Consider the following 24127-nt stretch of genomic DNA (forward strand, 5'->3'; position numbering starts at 1 on the left):
AGACAGAATATTCACAGTCAAACTCAGCAAAGGGAAGAGAGATGACCCAAATTAATAAAAGTGGATATTGCAACAGATTATAGTGAAATGTGGAAATCATTAGCAAATGATTTGGAAAAGTTGTATTTGAAAGATCTAGACAATCTAAAAGGTCTTAGATATATATGATTGATTAAAATTAAATCAAGAATATATAAACATGGGACTGAAAATGTAGAGAAGTTGATAGAGTGTTTGTCTAAATTCAGGAATCCCTAGGTTTGATGCCCATAACAACATAAACCAAACATGGTGTTGCCCACCTATAATCCCAGCACTGAAGAAGTAGAGGCTGAAGGATCAGGTGTTCAATATTATCCTCAGCTACACCAAGAATCCAAGCTAGCCTGGGTTATATGAGACCCTGTCTAGAGAAAAAAAGTGATAGAAAGAAAACAACTTAAGTAGATCCAAAACAAATCAGAAGGTTGAAACAGTAGTAAATTTTTTCCACTAAGAAAGCTTAGAACAAGAAAGATTTGTATTCTACACAATTGTATTCTACAAACATTTAAGGAAGAGCTAACACCAGGACTCTTCAAACTAGTCCACAAATAGAAAGAAAGAAACACTACCAAACTCATTCTATGAAGCCATTTTTACCCTGACATCAAAACTAGGTAAGGATACAGCTTAACAAGTGAATGATGATGAAAAACTCTTAATAAAATACTTTCAAGCCACATCCAATAATAGCATATTAAAAAGGTCACAAACTTTGATCACATTGGTTTCATTCTAGGGATGCCAGAACGTTTTAACATAATCATATCAGCAAGTGTAATTCGACCTACAAGTAGACTCAAGGAGAGAAATTACATGATCATCTGAGTCTATGAAGAAAAAATTTCAACAAAATTAAACAACCTTCATGATAAAGGAAATAAGAATTGAAGGAATATGCCTCAACATAGCAATGGCTATAAATGAGAAGCCTAAGGCAACTATTACTAAATGGACAATTGAAAACATTCCCTCTAAAATTTAGAATAAGACAAGGTTGCATACTTTCGTCACTTTGTTCTTCTTTTTTAACAAATAAAGTTAGCTATTTTTCTTTCCTTTTTAAAAATTTTATTGAAAATACTTTTTTTATACAATATATTCTGATTACAGTTTCCCCCCTGCCCCGAAACTTTCCAGATTCTCCCCACCTCCTTTCCCATTCAAATCCACAACCTTTCTTTCTCTCTTTCATTGGAAGGCAAAGTCATTGAAAAACAGTAATAAAATAATATAAAACAAAAACATACAAACCAGAATAGAACAAAACAAACAGGAGAAAAAGAGCCAAAGAAAAAGAACAATAGACACACAAATCCATACACATAGAAATCCCATAAAAACACAAAACCAGAAACCATAATAGATATGCAAAAAACCATAAAGGAAAAAAATATGGTCCTCTGTGGTGGTCTGAAAAAAAAATTGGCTCCCAAAAGGAGTGGCACTATTAGGAGGTGTGGCCTTGCTTAAGTAGGTGTGGCCTTGTTGGAGGAAATGTGTCACTATGGGGGCAGGCTTTGAGATCTCTTTTGCTCAAGCTTCCCTCAGTGTGACTGTCAGTTGACTTCCTGTTGCCTAGAAGATGTAGGACTCTCAGCTACTTCTCCATTGCCACATCTGCCAGCATGCCACCATGCTCCCCATCATGATGACAATGGACTGAACCTTTGAAACTGTAAGTGAGCCATCCAAATTAAATGTTTTCTTTTTTTTTTTCCTTTTTTTTCCCTTTTTTTTTCTTTTGCCAGAGCTGAGGACCGAACCCAGGGCCTTACACTTGCTAGGCAAGCGCTATACCACTGAGCTAAATCCCCAAACCCTAAATGTTTTCTTTATGAGTTGCCAGGGTCATGGTGTCTCTTCACAGCAATAAAAACCCTAACTAAGATATCCTGAGACAAATAATCTATAGAAATGCCATTGAGTTCTTTTTTTATCGGTCATCTTCTGCTGGGCATGGGGCTTGCCCTTAAGAGTGGTTTGTATCCCTGATGAGACTCTGTTGGAAAAAACTAATTTTTCATTTGCAAGTGGTTATCAATTGGTGATAGCTTTTGAGTAAGGGATGGGGGCCTGTGTTGACTCCTCCTCCCAGTGCTGGTGAAGACCTAGGCAGGCCCTGTATGATATGCCTTCTCTTCTGCACAACTCCCTAACCCCTGAGGGGAGGGGCTTAATGAAAACATCCCATCTGACTGAGTGTTTCAAGGTCTCTCACATTGTCTATTTGTGATTCTCTGCATTAGTTCCTATCTACTGCAGAAGGAACCTTCTCTGTTGATTGCTCAGTAAGAAGACACTGGTCCATAAGTGTAGCTAGAGTTTTCCTGCCTGGCCCACATTCAGGACAAATCTCTGTCACCCGCCAGTCCCACAGCTGCTCAGACCCAACCAAGTAAACAAAGAGACTTATATTGTTTAAACTGTTTGGCCATGGCAGGCTTCTTGCTAACTGTTCTTATATCCTAAATTAATCCATTTCTATAAATCTATACCTTGCCACGTGGCTCGTGGCTTACCGGCATCTTCACTTGCTGTTTGTCATGGCAGCGGCTGACAGTGACTCCTTCCACCTTCCTGTTCTCTCAATTCTCCTCTGTTAGTCCCGCCTATACTTCCTGCCTGGCCACTGGCCAATCAGTGTTTTATTTATTGACCAATCAGAGCACACATTTGACATACAGACCATCGCACAGCACATAAGTATAGCAGAATATCATTAGGAGTCATTTTATTGCTATATTCCTATAGCAGAAAAAATGTGTGGTTTTCCCCTAGGTCCATGGCCTATCTAGTGCCAGGTTTGTGGCCATCAAGCACTGTGAGGCCTGGGATCCATCTCATGTAGAGGGCTTCAAATCCAATAAGATATTGGTTGGCTATTCTGACAACTTTGTGCCACTATTTCACCAGTGTATCACATCGGCTGGTCACCATTGCAGCTTGTGGGGTTTGTAGCTGCCTTGATTGTTTCCTTTCTTCTCTCATGGCATGTAGAGTACCATCCACTACCGTGAACACTAGTCAAGAGGTGTGAACACTATAGTTAGGCCTCTCCATGTTCAATAATACATGTAATCATTGTCTTCAGCCATAGGGCCTTGCTATCAGATTCCAGAGAGCAAGCAATAGCCATGGAAATTGCCTGAGTTGTTTGTGGTTTCCATGGGACTACTTTGATTCTTGAGCAAGGTTTCAAAAACATTTTTTGGACAAACGAAGGTCTCCTCAACAAATGGTGCTAAGCAAAATGGAGATAAGTACATGTAGACAAATAGAAGAATCACATCTCTCCACCTATAAAATAATCAATTTAAAATGGACCAAAAGTTTTAATATAAGATGTGAAATTTTGAAACAGCTAGGAGAAAATATTTCAAAATACAGGCACAGACAAGGACTCTCTGAAAAAAAGGCTCCATCAGTTCTGGAAGTAACAAGAATTAACAAAGGGAATTACATGAAATTTAAAAGCTTCTTCACAGGAATATAATTTAAACACATATTAAAGCAGACATTAAATCAGAAGGGAGAATATTTGGAGACAGGAAAGACTAACAGGAAGGGGAAGAAGATAGAGGAAACCTGGAAAAAAGTGGCACACACACATGCATATATATAAGAAAGAAAGATATGTATATATAAAATTAAAATACATTAAAAATATATGTGGCAGCTCGCGTCCAGGGGCGCGATGTACAACCAGGCGGGCGGCTTTCCTCGCAGCTCGCGGAGGCGAACCGGGCGGCGGTGCCATGGCAGAACAGGATGTGGAAAATGAGCTTTTGGATTATGATGAAGATGAAGAGCCCCAAACACCGCAGGAGAGCACTCTAGCTCCCCAGAAGAAAGATGTCAAAGGATCTTATGTCTCCATTCACAATTCTGGTTTCCGGGACTTTCTGCTGAAGCCGGAGCTCCTGAGAGCCATAGTTGACTGTGGCTTTGAGCATCCTTCAGAGGTCCAGCATGAGTGTATTCCCCAGGCCATTTTGGGTATGGATGTCCTATGCCAGGCCATGTCTGGGATGGGCAAGACAGCTGTGTTTGTGCTGGCCACCTTGCGGCAGATCAAGCCCATCAATGGCCAGGTATCAGTACTGGTCATGTGCCACACAAGGGAGCTGGCCTTCCAGATCAGCAAGGAGTATGAGCGTTTCTCTAAGTACATGCCCAGTGTCAAGGTATCTGTGTTCTTTGGGGGCCTCTCCATTAAGAAGGATGAAGATGTGTTGAAGAAGAACTGTTCCCATGTTGTGGTGGGGACACCAGGCTGGATCCTGGCACTCGTACGGAGCAGGAGCCTCAACCTGAGGAATGTGAAGCACTTTGTGCTAGATGAATGTGACAAGATGCTGGAACAGCTGGACATGCGCCGGGACGTGCAAGAAATCTTTCGCTTGACACCGCATGAGAAGCAGTGCATGATGTTCAGTGCCACTCTGAGCAAGGAGATCCGGCCCGTCTGCAAGAAGTGCATGCAGGATCCCATGGAGGTGTTTGTGGACGACGAGACGAAGCTCACACTACACGGGCTACAGCAGTACTACATCAAGCTCAAGGACAGTGAGAAGAACCGGAAGCTCTTCGACCTCCTTGATGTCCTTGAGTTTAACCAGGTGGTGATCTTTGTCAAGTCTGTGCAGCGTTGCATGGCTCTGGCCCAGCTCCTAGTGGAACAGAACTTCCCAGCCATTGCTATTCACCGAGGCATGCCCCAGGAGGAGCGCCTGTCCCGCTACCAGCAGTTCAAGGACTTCCAGCGGCACATCCTGGTGGCTACCAACCTGTTTGGCAGAGGGATGGACATTGAGCGAGTCAACATCGTCTTCAACTATGACATGCCAGAGGACTCAGATACCTACCTTCACCGAGTGGCCCGTGCTGGTCGCTTTGGTACCAAAGGCCTGGCGGTCACTTTTGTATCTGATGAGAATGATGCTAAAATTCTCAATGATGTTCAGGACCGCTTTGAAGTGAATGTGGCAGAGCTTCCAGAAGAAATAGACATCTCCACATACATTGAACAGAGCCGATAACCATTATGTGTGTGTAGCCAACCCACTTGCTGCTTCAGATCCTCTTCCTACGTGACAAATGGGTATATCTTTTTATTGTTTCAAAGCTGTAGCTGTGTAAGAATAAACTTTTATTGTGGAAAAAAAAATATATATATATATGTATATATAACATGCTAAAAGAAATAGGATTATTTGGAGGAATGAAGGAGACTAATGGGGGTGGGAGAGGGGTGAATGAATATGAACAAAGTAAAATGATGTACATTAATAAAAATATAATAGAAACATCATCTTAAATGCTAATTTTAAAAATAATTTATAAAAGATGCAATCCTATATAGTCTTCACATCCATGTGATACTTCACTTCTGAAGTCTAGAGACCATGCATGCTAGAAATCCATACCAACAAAACTGCATGTTGTGCCTGAGTCTGCCCATACTGAAGCATAGCTCAGACAGCAGAACACCATGTTGGCAGTCAAAAGCAGAGTGGATAGCATCCAGACAATGGTTCAGGCTTTGAAATCAACTAATGATTTATTCAGGACACACAGACTCTAATTCCATTGTAAATATAACAAATTCTGAAAAACAAATGAAAATCATCATAGAATATATCTAACAAGTGCTGTGGGATGTTCTGCATGGCAAATGTGTTGCTAATTAGTCAATAAATAAAACACTGATTGGCCATTGGCTAGGCAGGAAGTGTAGGTGGGGCAACGAGGAGAATAAAGCTGGGAAGTAGAAGGCTGAGTCAGAGAGACACTGCCAGCCGCCACGATGACAAACAGCATGTGAAGATGCCGGTAAGCCACGAGCCATGTGGCAAGGTATAGATTAATAGAAATGGATTAATTTAAGCTGTAAGAACAGTTAGCAAGAAACCTGCCACGGCCATACAGTTTGAAACCAATATAAGTCTCTGTGTTTACTTGGTTGGGTCTGAGAGGCTGTGGGACTGGCAGGTGAGAGAGATTTGTCCTGACTGTGGGCCAGGCAGGAAAACTCAAGCTACAAATGGCGTCCAACGTGGTGGCAAGAGTTTCCACCTAAAACCTGAAAAAATCTTCTAAAACAGAGCTAAAAACAGTTCCTAATTGTCTCTCTCAAATGAGCGGCAGCTGCCGGTTTGAGCTACTGGTGGGTTCCTAGCGTGCACGCTCGACCTGCAGTATGGCGGGAATGAGTCCTCTGCAAGTGGCATATTAAGCTGCGTGGTGGATTTAGCCTTTTCTAGTACAAAACAAAAAAAAGAGGTTTCTGGGCTACACGCTGCTTGGATAAAAGCATAGACCCACGATAGCTCCCAGAGCTGGCGGAAAACTACAGTACCGCCGCCATGTTGGGAAGCTGAGGTGGGCGGAGCCAGCAGCCACAGCTGCTGCAGCTTAAAGCAATAGATTCACAATAAGACAGTTTCAGATGTAATAGTTTAAAATGTGTGTAAAATATATGTAGGCTTGAAAGAGACAAAAAAGGTGATATATACAGTATAGAAACAAATACATAGTTTTAAAAAATAAAGTCTTTAAAGAGACAGTAAAATTAATATAAAAAATAAGCCACGTGAAGATGAATATTACACAGAGAATCTGGATTGTGTTGTCTTTGGGATTCTTAACTACAGAGAGATATTTGATTGTAAAGGAAGCTGAGTTAAACCAATATGCATATTTTAAAGATACTTTGACTTCAAAATTTGGATGTAAGGATGTGTTGCTTTGGAAAGGAGTCTCTGCTTTTATTCCCACAGAAAGCCAGAGGCTATGGATTTGTTCAAGATTAAGATACATCAGGTTTGACCAGCCAAGACCCCCTGAAAGGTCTCCGATGACACCATAGCCCAGATGACACCATGGCCCAGATGATCCAACATCCAGAATGATTTGAAGGCAACTGGCTCAGATGATACACCCTCATGGACTATTCTATAATTCTAAAATTTTCTTTGTATCCCCATAAGATACAGCGCCCCCCTCCAGCAGGAAGTAGTAAGAGAAGCTACGCCCAAATTCCCAAATTATATGTAATTTTACTTTGTTAAGGTTAAAACCTTCCTTTTTGAAAAAAAAAAGGGGGAAGTGCTGTGGGATGTTCTGCATGGCAGGAAAACTCAAGCTACAAACGAGTTAGTTTGGATCAACTTTATCAGATTGCTCTGGGTTATAAATATGATCACAGCTTTCTTATTTTCTTTCATAGAAAATCTTTATAAGAATGCTCCACTATACCTGTTCAGATAGTTATAAAATTTTAGAAAATTATTTTGGGCACATTTATAACATTTATTAAAGTTTAAAATATTAATGTCTGTTTAACTAGTCCTTTGTACTACCCTCCCATAATTCATATTTGGTTCTCCCAGAATTTTAGCCAGAAACAGCTAAGCCTTCATGAGCATATGGCCCAAAGACATAATAAAAGGACAATGTTTGCCGTCCATGAATTTCTCACTAGTGGTTAGAGCTTGAGCTTACAAGCAAAATCTCCTTTTCACTATATTAAATAGAGCTATTAGTATAATCTGTGTAAAATCAAGCATCATTTATTTAGACCATCAATCAAATTCACAGGAAAACTTTACCAGTACCATCCTTAAAATGAAAAAGCATTTAAGCACCTAATCATGCATGAAGCTCTCAGTGCTGAGAAAATTAATCGCATAGCTCTGGGCTATTGACCTATAGTAGTTGTACAACTTGAAACAGAGGATGGAAAAGACCTATGTCCATGTATGTCCAGTGCTCAACAGAAAAGTAATGTCAAACGTTAAGATGTATGAATGTTTACATGCAGTGATTTCAGGAAGAAGTATTTAGAAGAAGCACCCAAATCTGAGTTATCTTGTTTTCTCATTCAAGAATGAAGTCATCCTGGTATCAACTGGTTTTACATGGTGAAATCTCTCATTAAATAAAAAAAAGCTCATAGAAGAAATTACTGACTTAGATGACATTTGATTTTTTCCTCCAATGCTCAAAAATCATTCCAAATAGCTGCCTATCTTTTTATGGTACCCAAAGAATTACATATTCTTTTGTTTCCTCAAAAATAATTTCTTCTATCTTGTCCTCAATAGCTGAGATTCTCTCTCCTATCTCTTGTATTCTGTTGGCTTCTGAGATTCCTGTTTGACATTCTAAATTTTTCATTTCCAGATTTCCCTTAGTTTGGATTTTTAATTCTTTTTCCACTTTCAGGTCTTGAGCTGTTTTATTTATTTCCTTCCACTGTGTGTTCCCATAGATTTCTTTAAGGGGTTTGTTTACTTCCTGCCTAAAGACCTCCATCATCTTCATAAAGGCTATTTCAAGGTCCTCGTCTTGTGTTTCATCTATGCTGTGTTTCTCGTGTGCAGCTGTGGTAGGGTTGCTGGGCTCTATATCCTAGCTGTTAGTGTGTTTGTATGCTGGCACCTAGGTTCAAGGTATTGTAATTCTAGGTGCTGATATCTGCTTATCTTTTTTGGGTGGGTGTTTTGTGTCTTGGTTTCTGTTGGCCTCTGTGATTCTTAGAGTGTGATGGCTGTGTGTTACCTGGTAGGGAGTGTGTTAATCACACCAAATAAAAGTAAAACCATCAACCAAAAAATTTTGCTCAAATTAAGCAAGGTTTGTTTTCTGTCAGACAGGGCCATCTCCATAAATCAGGATTTGAGAAAATAGCATTGAACACAGGAGAAAGTGGGATTCATATAGCTCAAGAACTGCAAGGTGAGGGGGTTGTCAAGCTTTGAGGGATTTAAGAGGAATTTTGGCTACATAGGAACTTGGAAGAACATCTCAAAATTATTTAGCAGAATATCTCATCAGGGTAGAGATCAGGGTATAGGGTTTGGAACATGTCAAATTCCAGAAAATGGGTCAAGACCTAGTCAAATGCAAGTTTTACAGAAAACAGTAACAAAATTATTTTGGCCTTGTAACAAGATGGCTTCAAATCTTAAGATGAAGTCAGGCTGGTCCATCAAATGCGTCTGGGATCCTGCCAGGTGTGGCCACTGGGGGTTCCATGTTCATTGTGTTTGATTAGGAGCTGATACTTAAGAATGGGGATGAACTACAAGGGACAGGGTGAAGTAATCCGTGTAAGGGAGGAAAGCACAGTGTTTTACCATGCTCTGCTTAGTGCCCTGGGAGTGGTGTCAGAAAGTGATGAGAAGCCACTCACAGCAGGTGTCTGCTGCAGAACTGGTGGTGAGACTAGGGGACTGGATTTGGAGGAGAGGAGGGAGAATGGAAGTCTAAAGCTCACCTACCTGCATATCTGGCCTCCTTGCTTCTCTGGCAGGCTTGGCTGGCAGGGATGGGGATAGGAGTGCTCACAGGGAATTCCTGCTGGAGTTTGGGATGAGACAAAGGGATGAGTCCAGAGGAAGTTTGAAGGAGATCTTCATGAGAGGCTGGACGTAAAGGCAGAAAGCAGGAGGAGGCAACATCAGGTGGTTTGCTACAGAGCTAAAGATGAGACTGGGGACTGGATTTGGAGGCGAGTGGGGGAAGTGAATATCTGCAGTTAGCCTACCTGCTTTGCTGGCCAGTGCACACTCTGGTCTTGAATTGCCAGCACTTTATTCCCTATTTTAACAATTCATAACATTGTGACCACAGATAACTTCTTTAACCTTTGTTTGCCTCAGTCTCCTCATCCATGTGAGTGAAATAAGCATGTCATCTCACATGGCTGTTTTTAGGCATCTGTACTGGTCTGCCCTTAGGGTCCTCACAGAATATATCTGTAGCTACAGCCACTAAGAGCACCCGCTGAGCACATTTGCTTACAAAATGCAGGCTTGGCCTGCCTCCTGTCTCTTTTTCTTTCTCTTCTTTCACTCCCATCCCCAAGGACTGGTCTCTGACCCCTTCTCTCCCCTCCCCTCAATAAACCTCCTATGTGAGCCCTGTTGTATAGATGGACTCCTTCCTGCCTGTTTTTTTTTGTTTTGTTTTGTTTTGTTTGTTTGTTTTGTTTTGTTTTTTTTTAAATACGACAGCTGTGATAAGATTTGAATTGATGACTCACTGGGAACACACCAACTAAGCAGGACAGGGAAACAGGCAAGCTGATTGAAGACCTCCACCTCTCCCTCCTCCCCTCCAAGTTCAATCCTCCAGTCTCATCCCTAGCTGTTGTAGAACAGAGCACCAGCTGCAGCCTTCCTCCCGCCTGCCCATATGTCCTGTTCACTCCACACAAACTATCACATCTCAACCCCCCCTCTTTACTTTATCCCATCTCCCAAATCCAGCAGGCATCCCCGGCTAAACCACAGGCCATGCCTGCCAATAAACCAGGTAGACTGCAAGCAGATACTCTCTTCTCCTTCTGTTCCCTAAGATCCAATCCCTCAGACTCATCCCCAGCTCTGCAGCAGACCACCCACTGCAGTCTCATTTCCTTTCTAACCCCACCCCCAAAGACCTTCTTCTCCAGCCTTCCTTTCCTCAACTCATTCCAGTATGCCAGCCTCCAAAACCAGCAGGATTCCCTGTGAACACACCAACTGTGCAGCCCGTGGAAACAGCCACCACACTCTCCAGAAAATCCGGAGAGGAAACAGAAACCAAGGGAGAAAACACCCACTCATAAAAGAGAAACCCAGAAATCAACACCTAGACCCAGAAGTTAGATGCCAGTGTAAAATCACAATCAGTAACAGCCAGGGCAACATGTCTCCACTAAAACCCAGCTATCCTAGCATAGCAGGCCCTGAGTATTCTCACATAGCTGAAGAGCAACAACAACAATAAAAAGATCTTAAAACCAACTATATGAAGATGACAGAGATCCTTAAAGAGGAAATGAATAAATCCCTTAAGGAAACTCAAGAAAAAACAAACAATGGAAGGAAATGAATAAAACTTTTCAAAACCTGGAAGTTCAGTATGGACTCTTTTTTACATTCCTTTATTATGTGTGTGTGTGTGCGCGCGCACGCGTGTCACAGCACACATATGGAGGTCAGGAGAAAAGTTGCAAGAGTCAGTTCTCTCCTTTGACTATAAGGATCACCATGTGGGTTCTAGGAATTGAATTCAGATTGTCAAATGTGCAAGAACTACTTTATCCAGTAAGTCATCATGCCAGCCCCTGTGTGTATTTTTATGCAAGGAGATTGCTGTGATATGTTTTGGAATATTAGTTCAAGATGTATTACATTTGTTTATGCTGTGGAACATTTGTTTAATGATGCAAAGATGTGCTGCGTTCTTTTATGTTACATTTGTTTAACTCTGTGAAGTGGTGTTGCTATGCCTGTCTAAAACACCTGATTTGGTCTCATAAAAAGCTGAACGGCCAACAGCTAAGCAGGAGAAAGGATAGGCAGGGCTGGTAGACAGAGAGAATAGACAGCAGGAGAAATCTGGGAAGAGATCGAGGAGTGAGAGAAGGAGGAGAGAAGATATCAGGAACCAGCCACCCAGCTACACAGCAAGCCATAGATTAAGAAGTAAAGAAGGGTATATAGAATAGAGAAAGATAAAAGCCCAGAGGCAAAAAGTAGATGGGATAATTTAAGTTAAGAAAATCTGGCTAGAAATAAGCCAAGCTAAGGCTGGGCATTTATAAGAAAGAATAAGACTCTGTGTATTTATTTGGGAGCTGGGAGGTGGGCCCCCAAAGAGCAAAAGAGTAAAAATAAAAACCCTAACTACAATGATATCTAAATTATATCCTGAATTCTCTAACTATCATTTCATGCATTCAAGTGTCATTCTTAATCTATAGAGTCAAAATTGGATGCATATGTATGTGTATAAATATGTCTATACTAATATACATAAATGAATTTGATAATTTTTCTGAAGTGGATTTTGTTTTATTTTTAGTTATAAGTGCTAATGATTTTATCCTGCTAAATATATAAATGAATAAAATGTTTTATGTCCTTTCCATGTAATTCAGAAATTTAACTTCAAATAGCATAGACTAAGAAAATAACTTATAAAAGCTAAAGCAATATGCACATTAGTATTCCCAGCTCAACACTATTTATGAGCATAAAAGAAGGACGAAAAAGATGTTCAATCATAAAGAAATGGCTTTAGGTTAATGATGGACAAACAGCAAACAGAGCACTTGCAGTGATTAAAATTGATCTGGTAAGTGCAATAAACCAGCATGCCAGGCACATCATGCCACAGAACAAAAGAACAAACTAGAGTGAGACACTGTCCATTTGATAAGAGTAAAAAGATCTATATATCAAAGTCAGAGATGATTCAGCAAGTTTAATAATGAAAAGGGAGGGTTTTTTATTCACTTTTGCCATTTTCAATCTGTTTAGCTTTTCTGACTAAAACATATCTTTTATTTCAGCACAGCACAAAGATGAAGGCTTTTTGTTGTTGTTGTTGAACTTAGAGTCTCACTAACCTGAATACCACTTGAAATTACTGAATGAATATGGTATTAAAATTCGAATAGCATTTCATTGCAATAAATTGTCTTGTAAGAGGACTTACCTTTTCAAATGACAAGTATATTTGTACACATTTATAATCATTTTATAATGATTTTGTACTGTGTGATTTCACACTGAATAGCCACAAATTACAAGCTTTTTTTTAAAAAAAGATTGATTTATTTATTATGTATACTATGTTCTGTCTGCATGTGTTCCTGCAGGCCAGAAGAAGGCACTGGATCTCATTACAGGTGGTTGTGAGCCAACATGTAGTTGCTGGGAATTGAACTCAGGACCTCTAGAAGAGCAGCTAGTGCTTTTAACCACTAGGCCATCTCTCTAGCCCCACAAGCTTTTATTATTTGTTATATCAAGTACATCATGCCAACATTGAATAAATGTTTAATAAACAGTATCATTAATTGTATGTTATAGGCAAAAAGTGATGAAATGAGATTGTGAAGATCTGACTAGGTTTACATTTATATTAGGCCAACAAATAATGTCACATTTTAAATTCTTAAACAAATTTACAAAATTAACATTTTCCTTATGATTTTCATATTTCTTCTGAGACAAATACTTTAGTGTGTTTAGTTTTTATAATCTATGGTTTGTTTTTCTTGTGATTCAACTTATCAAATCTATTCAGTTATACTAACAAACACAAGAATGCTGACAGAGACTCACAATCTTTCTCTTTACTTTTCTTCCATTATGACAATTCCACTATCATATACCTGTGGTAGTGGAATTAATAGCATTGGGTCATTTGTTTTCACATATTTAACTGGATATAGATCATATTAAGAAAAATATTTATTTGCTTTATTTAAATTAATTTATTTTTAATAATCATGTATGTGTAAGTATCTGCATGCATGAATGTGCTCCATATGCATGTCCGGTGCCCCAGGGGGCCAGAAAATTGTGTCAGATGTAGAACAGGAGTTAAGGTGATTGTGAGCTGTGATAGCACACTGGAAACTGAACTCATGCTCTCTGAAAGAGCAGCAAGTGCTCGTAATAGGGGAGCCATCTCTCCAGCCCCACCCATTTACCTCTTAGAGGGCCCTGTGGCTAGACACAGCCTCTTGTCAGTGAAGATCAACTCGGTTTTTCTTCCTAAGACACTGGCACAGCTCTCACAAGAGAAAAGCAAAGGAATAAACTTTTCACAAATCCGAGTGAATGTTGATTAACAAGTAAGTTCATGCATGAAAATATCTGAGATTTTTATCAATCATATACCAAACTATTATTAGCGATACCATAAAGACAGAATTGTCATTGTAACATTGTTTCATAGAAGCAATAAATTGAAAATAGTTTAAATTGCCATCATAATAAAATGATACTAAAAATTATGGGATGCCCTTACTATGGAATATTAAGTGTGCAATAAAAAAGAATGAGTAGCTATACTCTATTGACCTGGAAAGATGTCCATGGCGTATCATTTTTTAAAAGAGTAACCACAAGCCTATATTGTCTGTAAGAGTACATATTAATTAAAATTTTCAAAGAGGAGGCCAGCAATTTGAATGAGATGAATGGCAAGGGAGTATAAGGGAGGTCTAAGGGGAGAAAAGGGAATGAGGAATTGATTTAATTACATTATAATCTCAAAAAATAAAAACTTAAATTTTTCAATATATATGTATACATAGTTGTTATGACAGTGGTGAAATTTGAAATATTTAATTTCTAATGTTTAAAATTTTCAGCACAGTGGACTTATTGACTTTTTTTATTTTTTAATTATCTGAATTTTTCTAAAGTAAAATACAGTGTTCACATAATAAAATAAATATCTATTAGGAAAACCTTTAAGATATACAAAAATAAAAATCACATTTCTGTTAAAATAATAACAAAACTATACTATAGTAAATAATTTAGTTCACTATTTTCCAGTTTCTTTTTTTTTATAACTCATAATAGTCATCTCAAATCTCTCCAAAATAAGAGCTGTACAGAAGACTGTTAACAGTCAGGTCACCTACTCGCTCATCTATAAAGCTGAGGCAGAGCCAAGAATGTGCATGTCTCACAAGGTCCCAGGTGATGCTGATGCTGCTGAACTAAGGAATACACTTTTGTTTTATTTTAATTAAAAAATATTTTGTACACTTTGGTCATGTTTTCCCCCTTTTCAACTCATTCCAGATACCTGTGCATCCAACATCATTCTCTCTCTCTCTCTCTCTCTCTCTCTCTCTCTCTCTCTCTCTCTCTCTCTTTCTCTCTCTCTCCCTCTCAAAACAATAAGACAAAAAATTCTAAAACAAAACAAAAAGCACCCCCCACAAAAAAAAAAAAAAACATGAATTTTGTGTTAGCCAATTCCTTCTGTGCATGTGACTTTGCCTGCAGTATGGTTTAAATACCCAGGGCACTCCATTAAAGAAAAACTGACTTTCTTTCCCAGAAGGAATCAAATTGCAAATAACTTCTGGCTTAGTGGCGGGACCCTACATCCCCCCCTCCAATGCTGGGACCTCGTCTAACTGCACATACATAGAACCTATGCTTGCTGCCACAGTCTCCATGAGTTCATATGTGCACCAGTCCTATTGTATCTGAAAGACATTATTTCACTGGAGGCATCCACTAGTCTTGCTCATACAGTCTTTTGGCCTCCTCTTCTGAGCCTGCAAGGGAAGAGTTACACAAAGACATGGCATTAGGTCGCAGTGCTCCAAAGTGTCTCACTTTCTGCACATTGCCCAGTTGTGAATCTCTGCATTAATTCCCAAGAAGAAACCTCTCTGATAGGGTGGAGTGAGACACTGATAGGTGTATAGAAACACATCATTTGGAGTCATTTTATGGTTATGTTCCTCTAGCAGAACCATAGTAGTAGGTTTGGGGAAACCATACTTTGAAAGCTGCTATTTGGCACATTTGGAATGTTCTGAATTTTACATTGTATATCTACTTATCTTAAATCATGATAACATATACATTATAGCCGGGTGGTGGTGGTGCACGCCTTTAATCCCAGCACTCGGGAGGCAGAGCCAGGCGGATCTCTGTGAGTTCGAGGCCAGCCTGGGCTACCAAGTGAGTCCCAGGAAAGGCGCAAAGCTACACAGAGAAACCCTGTCTCGAAAAACCGAAAAAAAAAAAAACACATATACATTATAAATATTTCTTCATGACATTAAATTTTTGAAATATTTCCCCTTCTAATAAGCACTCTTTGAGGAAGTAGAGAATAGAACCATTTACCAGAGCCTGGGAAGAGTAGGAAGACGGAAATATGGAGAGATGACGGCAGTGTGTGTTGATATTTTGTTTGTGCTCTAACATATTGCCTGGAGATCAGAATGCAGAGCTGGCCACTAGAGGCCAGGCAGTGGTGGCACACACCTTTAATCCCAGCACTTGGGAGGAGGAAACAGGAAGTGATATGGCTGGGCAGAGAGAGGAAGTGATAAGTCAGGGTGGAGATAGGACCTCTGCCCCTTTCAGTCTGAGGATTTGGCAGAGGTAAGAAGTTTCACAGTGGCTGGCTACGCTGCTTTTCTGAACTTTCAGTTTTCACCCTAATATCTGACTCCAAGTTTTTAATTATTAGTATCAATTAGAATTTGTGTTACAAGTGTGTATATACAAGACTTCTGATATCTTGTAGCATAACAGTGTAACTGTAGTCTAAGAAATTCTGGTTTTCCAACACAAAGTAGTGATTACACATGATTATTGTTATACATTATAAGCATGTATTGAAATGTTACACCATACCCCACACACACCATATACATATATATGTATATTTACTACAATGTCATTTAAAATAAATTACTTTTCATATAATTAAACAGAAATTCAACTTACTTCTTAACTTTTTAATTATATGTTATTCAAGTTTCCTTTCTATTGCTGTGATAAAACACTCTAATGAAAAGCAACTGGGGAAGAGGGGGTTTATGACTTACACTTTCAGGTCACAGTCCATGATAAGAAAAGTTAGGTAAGGAGCTCAAGGTTGAAACATATAGGTAGGAGTCGTGACAAAATACCACTTACTAGCTTTCTTATGACACTACCTGTATGGATTAAACACATTAGTGATTAACTCCAATTCACCCATAATATATCCATGTCATATTAAGGAAAGAACTTATGTGTGATCCTGTGTGTGGATATCTTTATTGAACTGAACAGAAAACATCACATGGGGAAATATGAAGGATACTTTAAAGAAATCTGAGTTTTACAAAAGATTAAGTTACTGATTCCAGCTGACCCCAACTGACCCAGATAACAAACAGTGCTACAAACATCATTATTTATCAAGCAATATCCATGTGCTGTGTTCAACATTTACGGTGGATATTAACGTTATAAGATTGCTTTTAACTTCTATTTTTGCTGCTTTCAACAAATGATTATTAGAACATTCAAGTATTACTCTGGTTTGGGGCATAGAAGATTATATAATTTAAGGTTATAGCTGTGCATTAGCGTAGATTGTAAAAGTTAATTACATGGGAAGCCCAAAGCAAGTAAGATTGTTTATTACACTGTTCTTTCAAAGACAGGTTAAACAAACAGGCTGAATACACAGTAAGCTAGCAGTCTTAGGTTTTAAGTGACCTTGGGGTATATTATTTACTCTGGCTGTGAGATCCAGCAAAAGTTCCAGGCACTTTGAACACGTGATATATTTATTGCACTGCCAAAACCACCTAGGCACTTCTCAAGAAGATCTGAACATTCCTGAATCAGTCAACAATCAAGACATTCCCCCATAGTTGTGCTCACAGGCCACTATGATCTAGGTAATTTCCCATTTGAGGATTTCCCCTCAGATGACTCTGAGCTGTGTCGAGTTGGCAATCAAGGAAAACCACAACAAATGTGTTTCACCTACCTTAAGTGTTCCACATAATTCTGAAGTCACAAACAACATTTCTAATTCTTAAGTAATTTCATAAAGCCGAAGTTACTACACCATAGAGTATGAATAGTTTTAGGCTCTGGGGGGACAGCGACTTTCTACCCATCAACAACAGAACTAAGTAAGACCATCCACTATCCCACAGCCTCACTTGAAGCATCATATGTTTTAACTAAAAAAATTCCTGAATTTAAAACATCCAACCCAACAATAGAAACCAAAGGGAACTGGTATCAATTTATGAATGGCTTCTACTATACTTATCTGGTCTACAAATGAGACAGGATCAATATTAATTGTATCAAAGATTTAAGTTACAATAAGTTCTTTTAGGTCATTGTTACAGAGCTCAAAGAAAGAAAAAGAACTCATTTGGTACTAGAGAGAAAATACATTACAGAAAATAGGGGAAGCCAGACGTGGTGATATATGCCTTTTATATCAGCTCCTACTAAGCAGAGGCAGGTGGAGCTCTGTGAGTTCAAGGCCAGCCTGGTCTACAGAATGAGTTTCAGACCTGCAATGGCATCATAATGAGACCTTGTCTCAAAATAAAAAGCAAATAAAATAAAACAAGAAAGTAGAAAAGGCAATCTATAGAGTAGTGGAAAAATTAATGTCATTAACATGTTCAGTCTTTCTTTTTCCCCTCCCTGTAATTACCACAGTTGAAGGTGATCTTGAAGTATAGAAAAGCAAACATTGAAAATTTGAACAAATATCACCAAGAATATACTGTTCTGAGACTTGCTATATGACTCTACATAGTAAGAAATTCTCCACTTCTTCTGATTTATATAGATTTTTTTCTGTTTGGGGCTTCTTACAAAAGTTAAGGACCACTTTGGCACATTTCATAAGGTAGGGAGAAAGGAGTCATTTAAACCTTGTGCATTTGAAACAATTTTAAAAGTACATCACAGTTTTGATCCTGGGTCTCCCTTTATTATCTGACAAATTGGAACAAATCACATTCACTTCAGTTTCTCATGGAAAGGTGAGATACTTTGTCTTATACCAATGCTTTCTTGTGAGAAATGAATAAAGTCACCTGATTAACACAATTACACACTACACATAGTAAGCATCTAACAAATTAAAGGTATATTCTCTTCCATCCACCAGCACTTGGAATATAGTAGAATTTGGTGAATGAATGAATGAATGAATGAATGAATGAATGAATGAATGAATGACATAGGAATGGATTAAGATTAATAACTAAAACAAAACAACCAAAGTTTTAGGTCTGCTTCCAAGCACCTCCACTAAGAAAATAGACTAGGAGACATTATTTCCCTTGCTGCATACTTTACTTACCTGAAATGTTTCTGCTTCTGTCTTTTTCACAGGATACAACAAAACTATCCCTCAAATGGAATCTGGGAACGAGAAAAAGGTTCCAAAGTGTCAGGGATGAGATCTCCATCAGAAATGCCACCATATTTTCACCAGTCTTTTTTGGGACTCATAGGGTACTTTGTCTTCGTGCCTTTTGATGTGAATTCTGGTATTTCTCTCATAAGTGGCATTTCAAAGATGACAGCTCCAGCTGTCCACTTGTCCTTCTCCAGTGATTCATGCCCAGCAGATGGTGCAAATAGCTTGGCATGTATTCACTGGATCAGTATTGGTGAAAAGGCCATGCCAGATGTCTGATGGCTCCTTTGAAGTTGTTCATTCTGGTGACAGTGAACAGTTATAGCACGGCCTTGGCGAAATGTAAGGATAAGGAACTGAAGCTTGAACAAATCTAGTATACAGAGCTTTGTGTCTTTAACAGTTCCTGCAATTAGTTTTAGCAATATCTTTTTCGTTAATCATATTATTTGTTGGAGGTATATGTCATTTTCTCATTTGAGACTTGTACTGCCTGGAATTAAAGTAAGCCCACTAATGCAGGATAAATGACATCAAATAAACACAGGAATAGACATCAGTGCACTTTCATTATAGTTCCAATTTTGCCTACATTTTTCTGGGAAATATGGACAAAGAATTTCATAAGTAGTGACTTTTAAATCATGAAACTTTTCAGTAAAAATGAAAATAGCCTTCTTGCCAATGTCACAAAGTGATTTTAAGAAACATAAAATAATAAATTCATAAAAGCTATAAAGCAGGTTAAGTGTAGTTCAGTAACATAGCACTTGTCTGATGTGTAAGAGGCCTAAAAAATTATAAATATATTATGGGCACCACATTTTGCATATTCCTAAGCTAGCATGGGTTTATATATGTCACCCCTCTGGATGGCTATGTGAGATCTCGGCCAGGCCTGAAGGACAAACGTCTACTGGAATCCAGGACTCTCATCAGCTCATATTTAACAACTCTCCATCTTTCCTTAGAACTACATTAATTCTGCAACCCTAAAAGTTTATTTAGTTTTTTTAATCAAAGAAAATTTATATTTTGCAAATTTTTAATTAGATAGTATTTTTATTCTTTGACAATTTCATGCTTATGTATAATAAATTTGGGTCATTTTCACCCACCAGTATCCTTCACCTGACACCTCTCCTGCTGAAAACCATCTTACTGACAAATCTCTCTCTTCATTTCACATCAATTTGTGTGTGTATGACCTTCTGAGTTTAAGTAATGTTGGTTGCACGAGCATGGGTAGAGTTAACGTGCTGAAGCTGGGTAAAGTTGTCTGTGGCTACACAGAAGAAAATGACACTTCTCACCCCAGCAACAATTAGCTGCCAATGGCCACCAGTGGTGGTCTGGCCTCGTGAACCTTTCTTCTATGCACAATGAAATGTAGACAGAGCAGAATTTTGTTCATATCTTCTTCAGGTAAACATAGATGCTTTGAATTCTTCCTTAAATTCTTCAGTTTGAGATAACATCAAATCATAACATCAAGTATAAATCCTAAACATAATTTCATAAATATTATCCTGGAATCTATTAAGTTAGTTAATACAATCAAAGTCACTAGAAGATTGTTACTCCAACACTGGAGATTTTGACCAACATATTTTTGTAATTTCAACTCTGGTATAAATTTAGCCTGAAGTGGCCAGCTATTGTGTAAGGATGTCCAATCCAGAATAATCGATATGTGTAGTCTTATACAAACTAATTTCTAATTGTCCCTGACGGTCTGAGATGCATAATTACTGAAATCATTTGTTTTATATTTATCCCTAGAAGTTCATCTGTACACTTCAAAGTAGTATTTAAATTTGCAGGATCCAAAAGTGCTTGACTATTTCCCTCTTTTTAAAAAGTCTTAAATCTCTGTTCCTCATGTTTATCAAAATAAGTTCAACAAATAAATTACACTATCTTTTTTTATAAAGAATAAGTTGCAGAGTCATAGAATGTCAGAGTCAAATGTCTTATTAACGTTTTGTTGATTTTTTTTCAGTAATTTAACTCATCCAACCTTTGACTTTTATTTCCATGTGCAAGATAGCAGGATAAAAACCATCAATTCAGGCCGGGCGGTGGTGGCGCACGCCTTTAATCCCAGCACTCGGGAGGCAGAGCCAGGTGGATCTCTGTGAGTTCGAGGCCAGCCTGGACTACCAAGTGAGTTCCAGGAAAGGCGCAAAGCTACACAGAGAAACCCTGTCTCGAAAAACCAAAAAAAAAAAAAAAAAAAAAAAAAAAAAAAAAAAAAAAAAAAAAAATCAATTCAAAACTGCACTTGTTGAATTCCCTTTCTCTTTAGTATAAATTTCTGCAGCCATACCAAGCTTAGTTGTAGTTTGCATTAGGTGGGTAAAAATAGGCCTAGAGAGCTGGCAAAGCTGGTAAATCTTGCCATGAAATAACGAAAACCCCCAGCAGCAATCTAAAAACCCAGGCACAGCTGTGCTCACCTGTAACTGAACACTGAGGCAATGGAGAGAGAATTCCGGAGTTTGTGGACCAGAAAGTCTGGCTGAAACAAAGAGTCCAAGGAGAGACCCTATCTCAAAAACACGATGGCAAGCAACTGAGGAGGAGACCAAAATCTGACTTTGGACCTCCTCACAAATGTTCAAGTAAATAAATAAACAAATATTATAATGGCTGATTTATAAGGCAGCTATTTGAACTATGAAGACAGCCTTTTAAGTTTGATCAGAAAGATGGGTGGCATAGCAGACATTATTTCAGTCTTTAAGAATATCCAGATTTGGGTGCTAGTGTGTAAAAGCTGCCAGGAGTGTTTTTTCTCTGTCTGCCTCGGCACGGGATGCTGGGAAAGATGCCCCTACATTGCAGCCAAAGCCTGTATCTTTCATCTCCCCGTGTTGAAGTGCTTGGTGGCTCAGTGCAGCTCTTCTTCTCCATTTTACATCTTCATGACAGGCTCAAATTAACAGAATGTAATCAGAATCCTACAAGCCATGGAGTGTGGGAACTCCAGTCTTCAGGCCACACCAGGGACCCTGAAGGTCATGAAACAGAAGATTCCCCTGTCACTTCACGTCTCCATCAAACCAAATGAACCTAATGAAAGGGCACAGTCAGGTCTGCCGTGAAGCATGATTGACACTGTCTCCTCAGTCACTGGGAACCCTTACAAGAGACTCTGCCAGGGAAGAGTTCCTGAATGGAAGGTTTATCACTACCAGTAGCAGATGTTAACTCCTGCCCTGCAAGAACCAACAGCATAGCTCCTTCTCCAGAGTCTGTGACACTGTGGTAGTCTGAATGTAATTGGCCTCCATAAGCTCATAGAAAATGGCATTATGAGGAGGTGTGGCCTTGTTAAAGTAGGTGTGGCCTTGTTGGAGAAAGTGTGTCACTGTGGGGGCGGGCTTTGAGGTCTTCTATGCTCAAGCTATGCCTATGTTAGTTCATTTCTTTTTGCCTCCAGATCAAGATGTAGAGTTCTCAGCTCCTTCTCCAGTACCATGCCTACCTTCATGCCACCATGTTTCCTGCCATGATGACAGTGGACTAAACCTCTGAAACTGTAAGCCTCCCCATTAAATGGGTTTTCTTTACAAAAGTTGCTGTAGTCATGGTGTCTCTTCATAGCAATTGAAACTCTAACTAAGACAGACACCTTTGTCGGGAACACAGGCTTTCAAACATTTTTGAAAATATTGTTATATTTCTGCTAGAGACTTTGCTAAAGATTACTCAAACAAGCCACCATTTCTCTGATGGGTTTATTGTTTACTCTGTTTAACAGCTACTACAGTTGATATTCAGAGCAACAAAGAAGAGATCGCCCAAGTTCTGTAGCTCCCTGGTGCTGTGTATCCTCATTGACTCTAATTTTAGAGCGTGTGCTCCTTCCGCCACACAAATGCCATGTGAGGTAGGAGGGTGAGATTATCCTGAAGAAAATATGTATTAAGGGTTAGGAAGATATCTTGGTAGGTAGAGTACTTTTTAAACAGGAATGAAGATCTGAATTCAAATCCATGGCACTTAACATAAAAACTTGGGCACAGTGGTACAGGCTGTAAGCCCAGCTCTGGGAGGTGGAAACAAGAAGCCCATGACAGGGCCTTGCTGCCCAGCCAGGCCAGGCATCTGTGGGTCTGGGTTCAGGGAGAGACTCTGTCACAAACAATACAAGGAGAACAATAGAGGAAGACACCTGAAGTCAGCCTCCGGCCTCCAATAAAAGTGAGGGCATGTGAACATGCACCCATAACGAAGAGGAACAGGAGGACAAGGAAGAGGAGGAAGAACAGTAAGAATAAGAAAATAAGTGCTGAAAGAGGTTAAGACAATGAGCCAAAGGAAATTTCTATTGAATGGTCATAATCCCAAACTCATGTTACAAAAGGGATTTAATTCCTCCTCTGATTTTAACTACGGATTTCTGTAACACAGATTGTTTATGATGTCATCTGGCAAAACAAAGTGGAAAATCCAGCATCTTAAAGATTTTCTTTACTGGGGAGAATACTGAATATATAATTTAATATATATTAAATAGAAAGTTAAAGGTAAAGCAATTCCATCCCAAAGTTTGTCAAATCTTTGAAAGAAAGAGATTTTTGAATTTATTTCTAGAAGGTTAAAAAGAGGTAACTGTAGCTAATGTTTTCCTGCCTGGCCCACAGTCAGGACAAATCTCTATCACCTGCCAGTCCCACAGCCGTCAGACCCGACCAAGTAAACACAGAGACTTATATTGGTTACAAACTGTATGGCCGTGGCAGGCTTCTTGCTAACTGTTCTTACAGCTTAAATTAATTCATTTCCATTAATCTATACCTTGCCACGTGGCTCGTGGCTTACCGGCATCTTCACATGCGGCTTGTCATCATGGCGGCTGGCAGTGTCTCTCTCGCCCAGCTTCCTGTTCTCCTCCTTGTCCCGCCTACACTTCCTGCCTAGCCAATGGCCAATCAGTGTTTTATTTATTGACTAATCAGCAACACATTTGCCATACAGAACATCCCACAGCAGGTAACACTGAATTAGTAACATCCATGTAATGAAGAACACCACTAAGGCTGCCTATGCTCTCTCTATACTGTAGGACGTTGAACATGAGTCATAGAACACATTCAACAGTTTGAAAAATCTTGGACCTAAAATTGAAACAATATAAAGACCTTGAAATTATTATCACAAATACTGCTCAGCTGGAGATTTTATCTGTCTAAATAGCACACTAGGATAGCATGGCACTGGAGAAAGAGAAGAAGATTGAACTAAAAGAACATGATTTTAACCAATAAAGGTAGCTTTTCTGGATGATTGAAGTACACAATAACACATTTCGTACTCCACTTCTCAAATGATTATTTATGGGACTTGTGTG

General features: G+C 39.1%; 1 protein-coding gene across 1 annotated transcript; it reads left to right on the top strand.

Annotated features, from left to right (window-relative positions):
- The first annotated feature begins 3728 nt into the window (after positions 1–3728).
- On the top strand, positions 3729–5206 carry LOC128098715 (ATP-dependent RNA helicase DDX39A-like). Its single transcript, XM_052720092.1, has one exon. The coding sequence runs from the start codon at positions 3801–3803 to the stop codon at positions 5082–5084; it is 1284 nt and encodes a 427-aa protein (XP_052576052.1). The 5' UTR covers positions 3729–3800; the 3' UTR covers positions 5085–5206.
- The last annotated feature ends 18921 nt before the right edge of the window (positions 5207–24127 follow it).

Source organism: Peromyscus californicus, unplaced genomic scaffold, assembly GCF_007827085.1.
Source record: "Peromyscus californicus insignis strain IS unplaced genomic scaffold, ASM782708v3 Scaffold_6__1_contigs__length_162567912, whole genome shotgun sequence".
Taxonomy (NCBI): domain Eukaryota; kingdom Metazoa; phylum Chordata; class Mammalia; order Rodentia; family Cricetidae; genus Peromyscus; species Peromyscus californicus.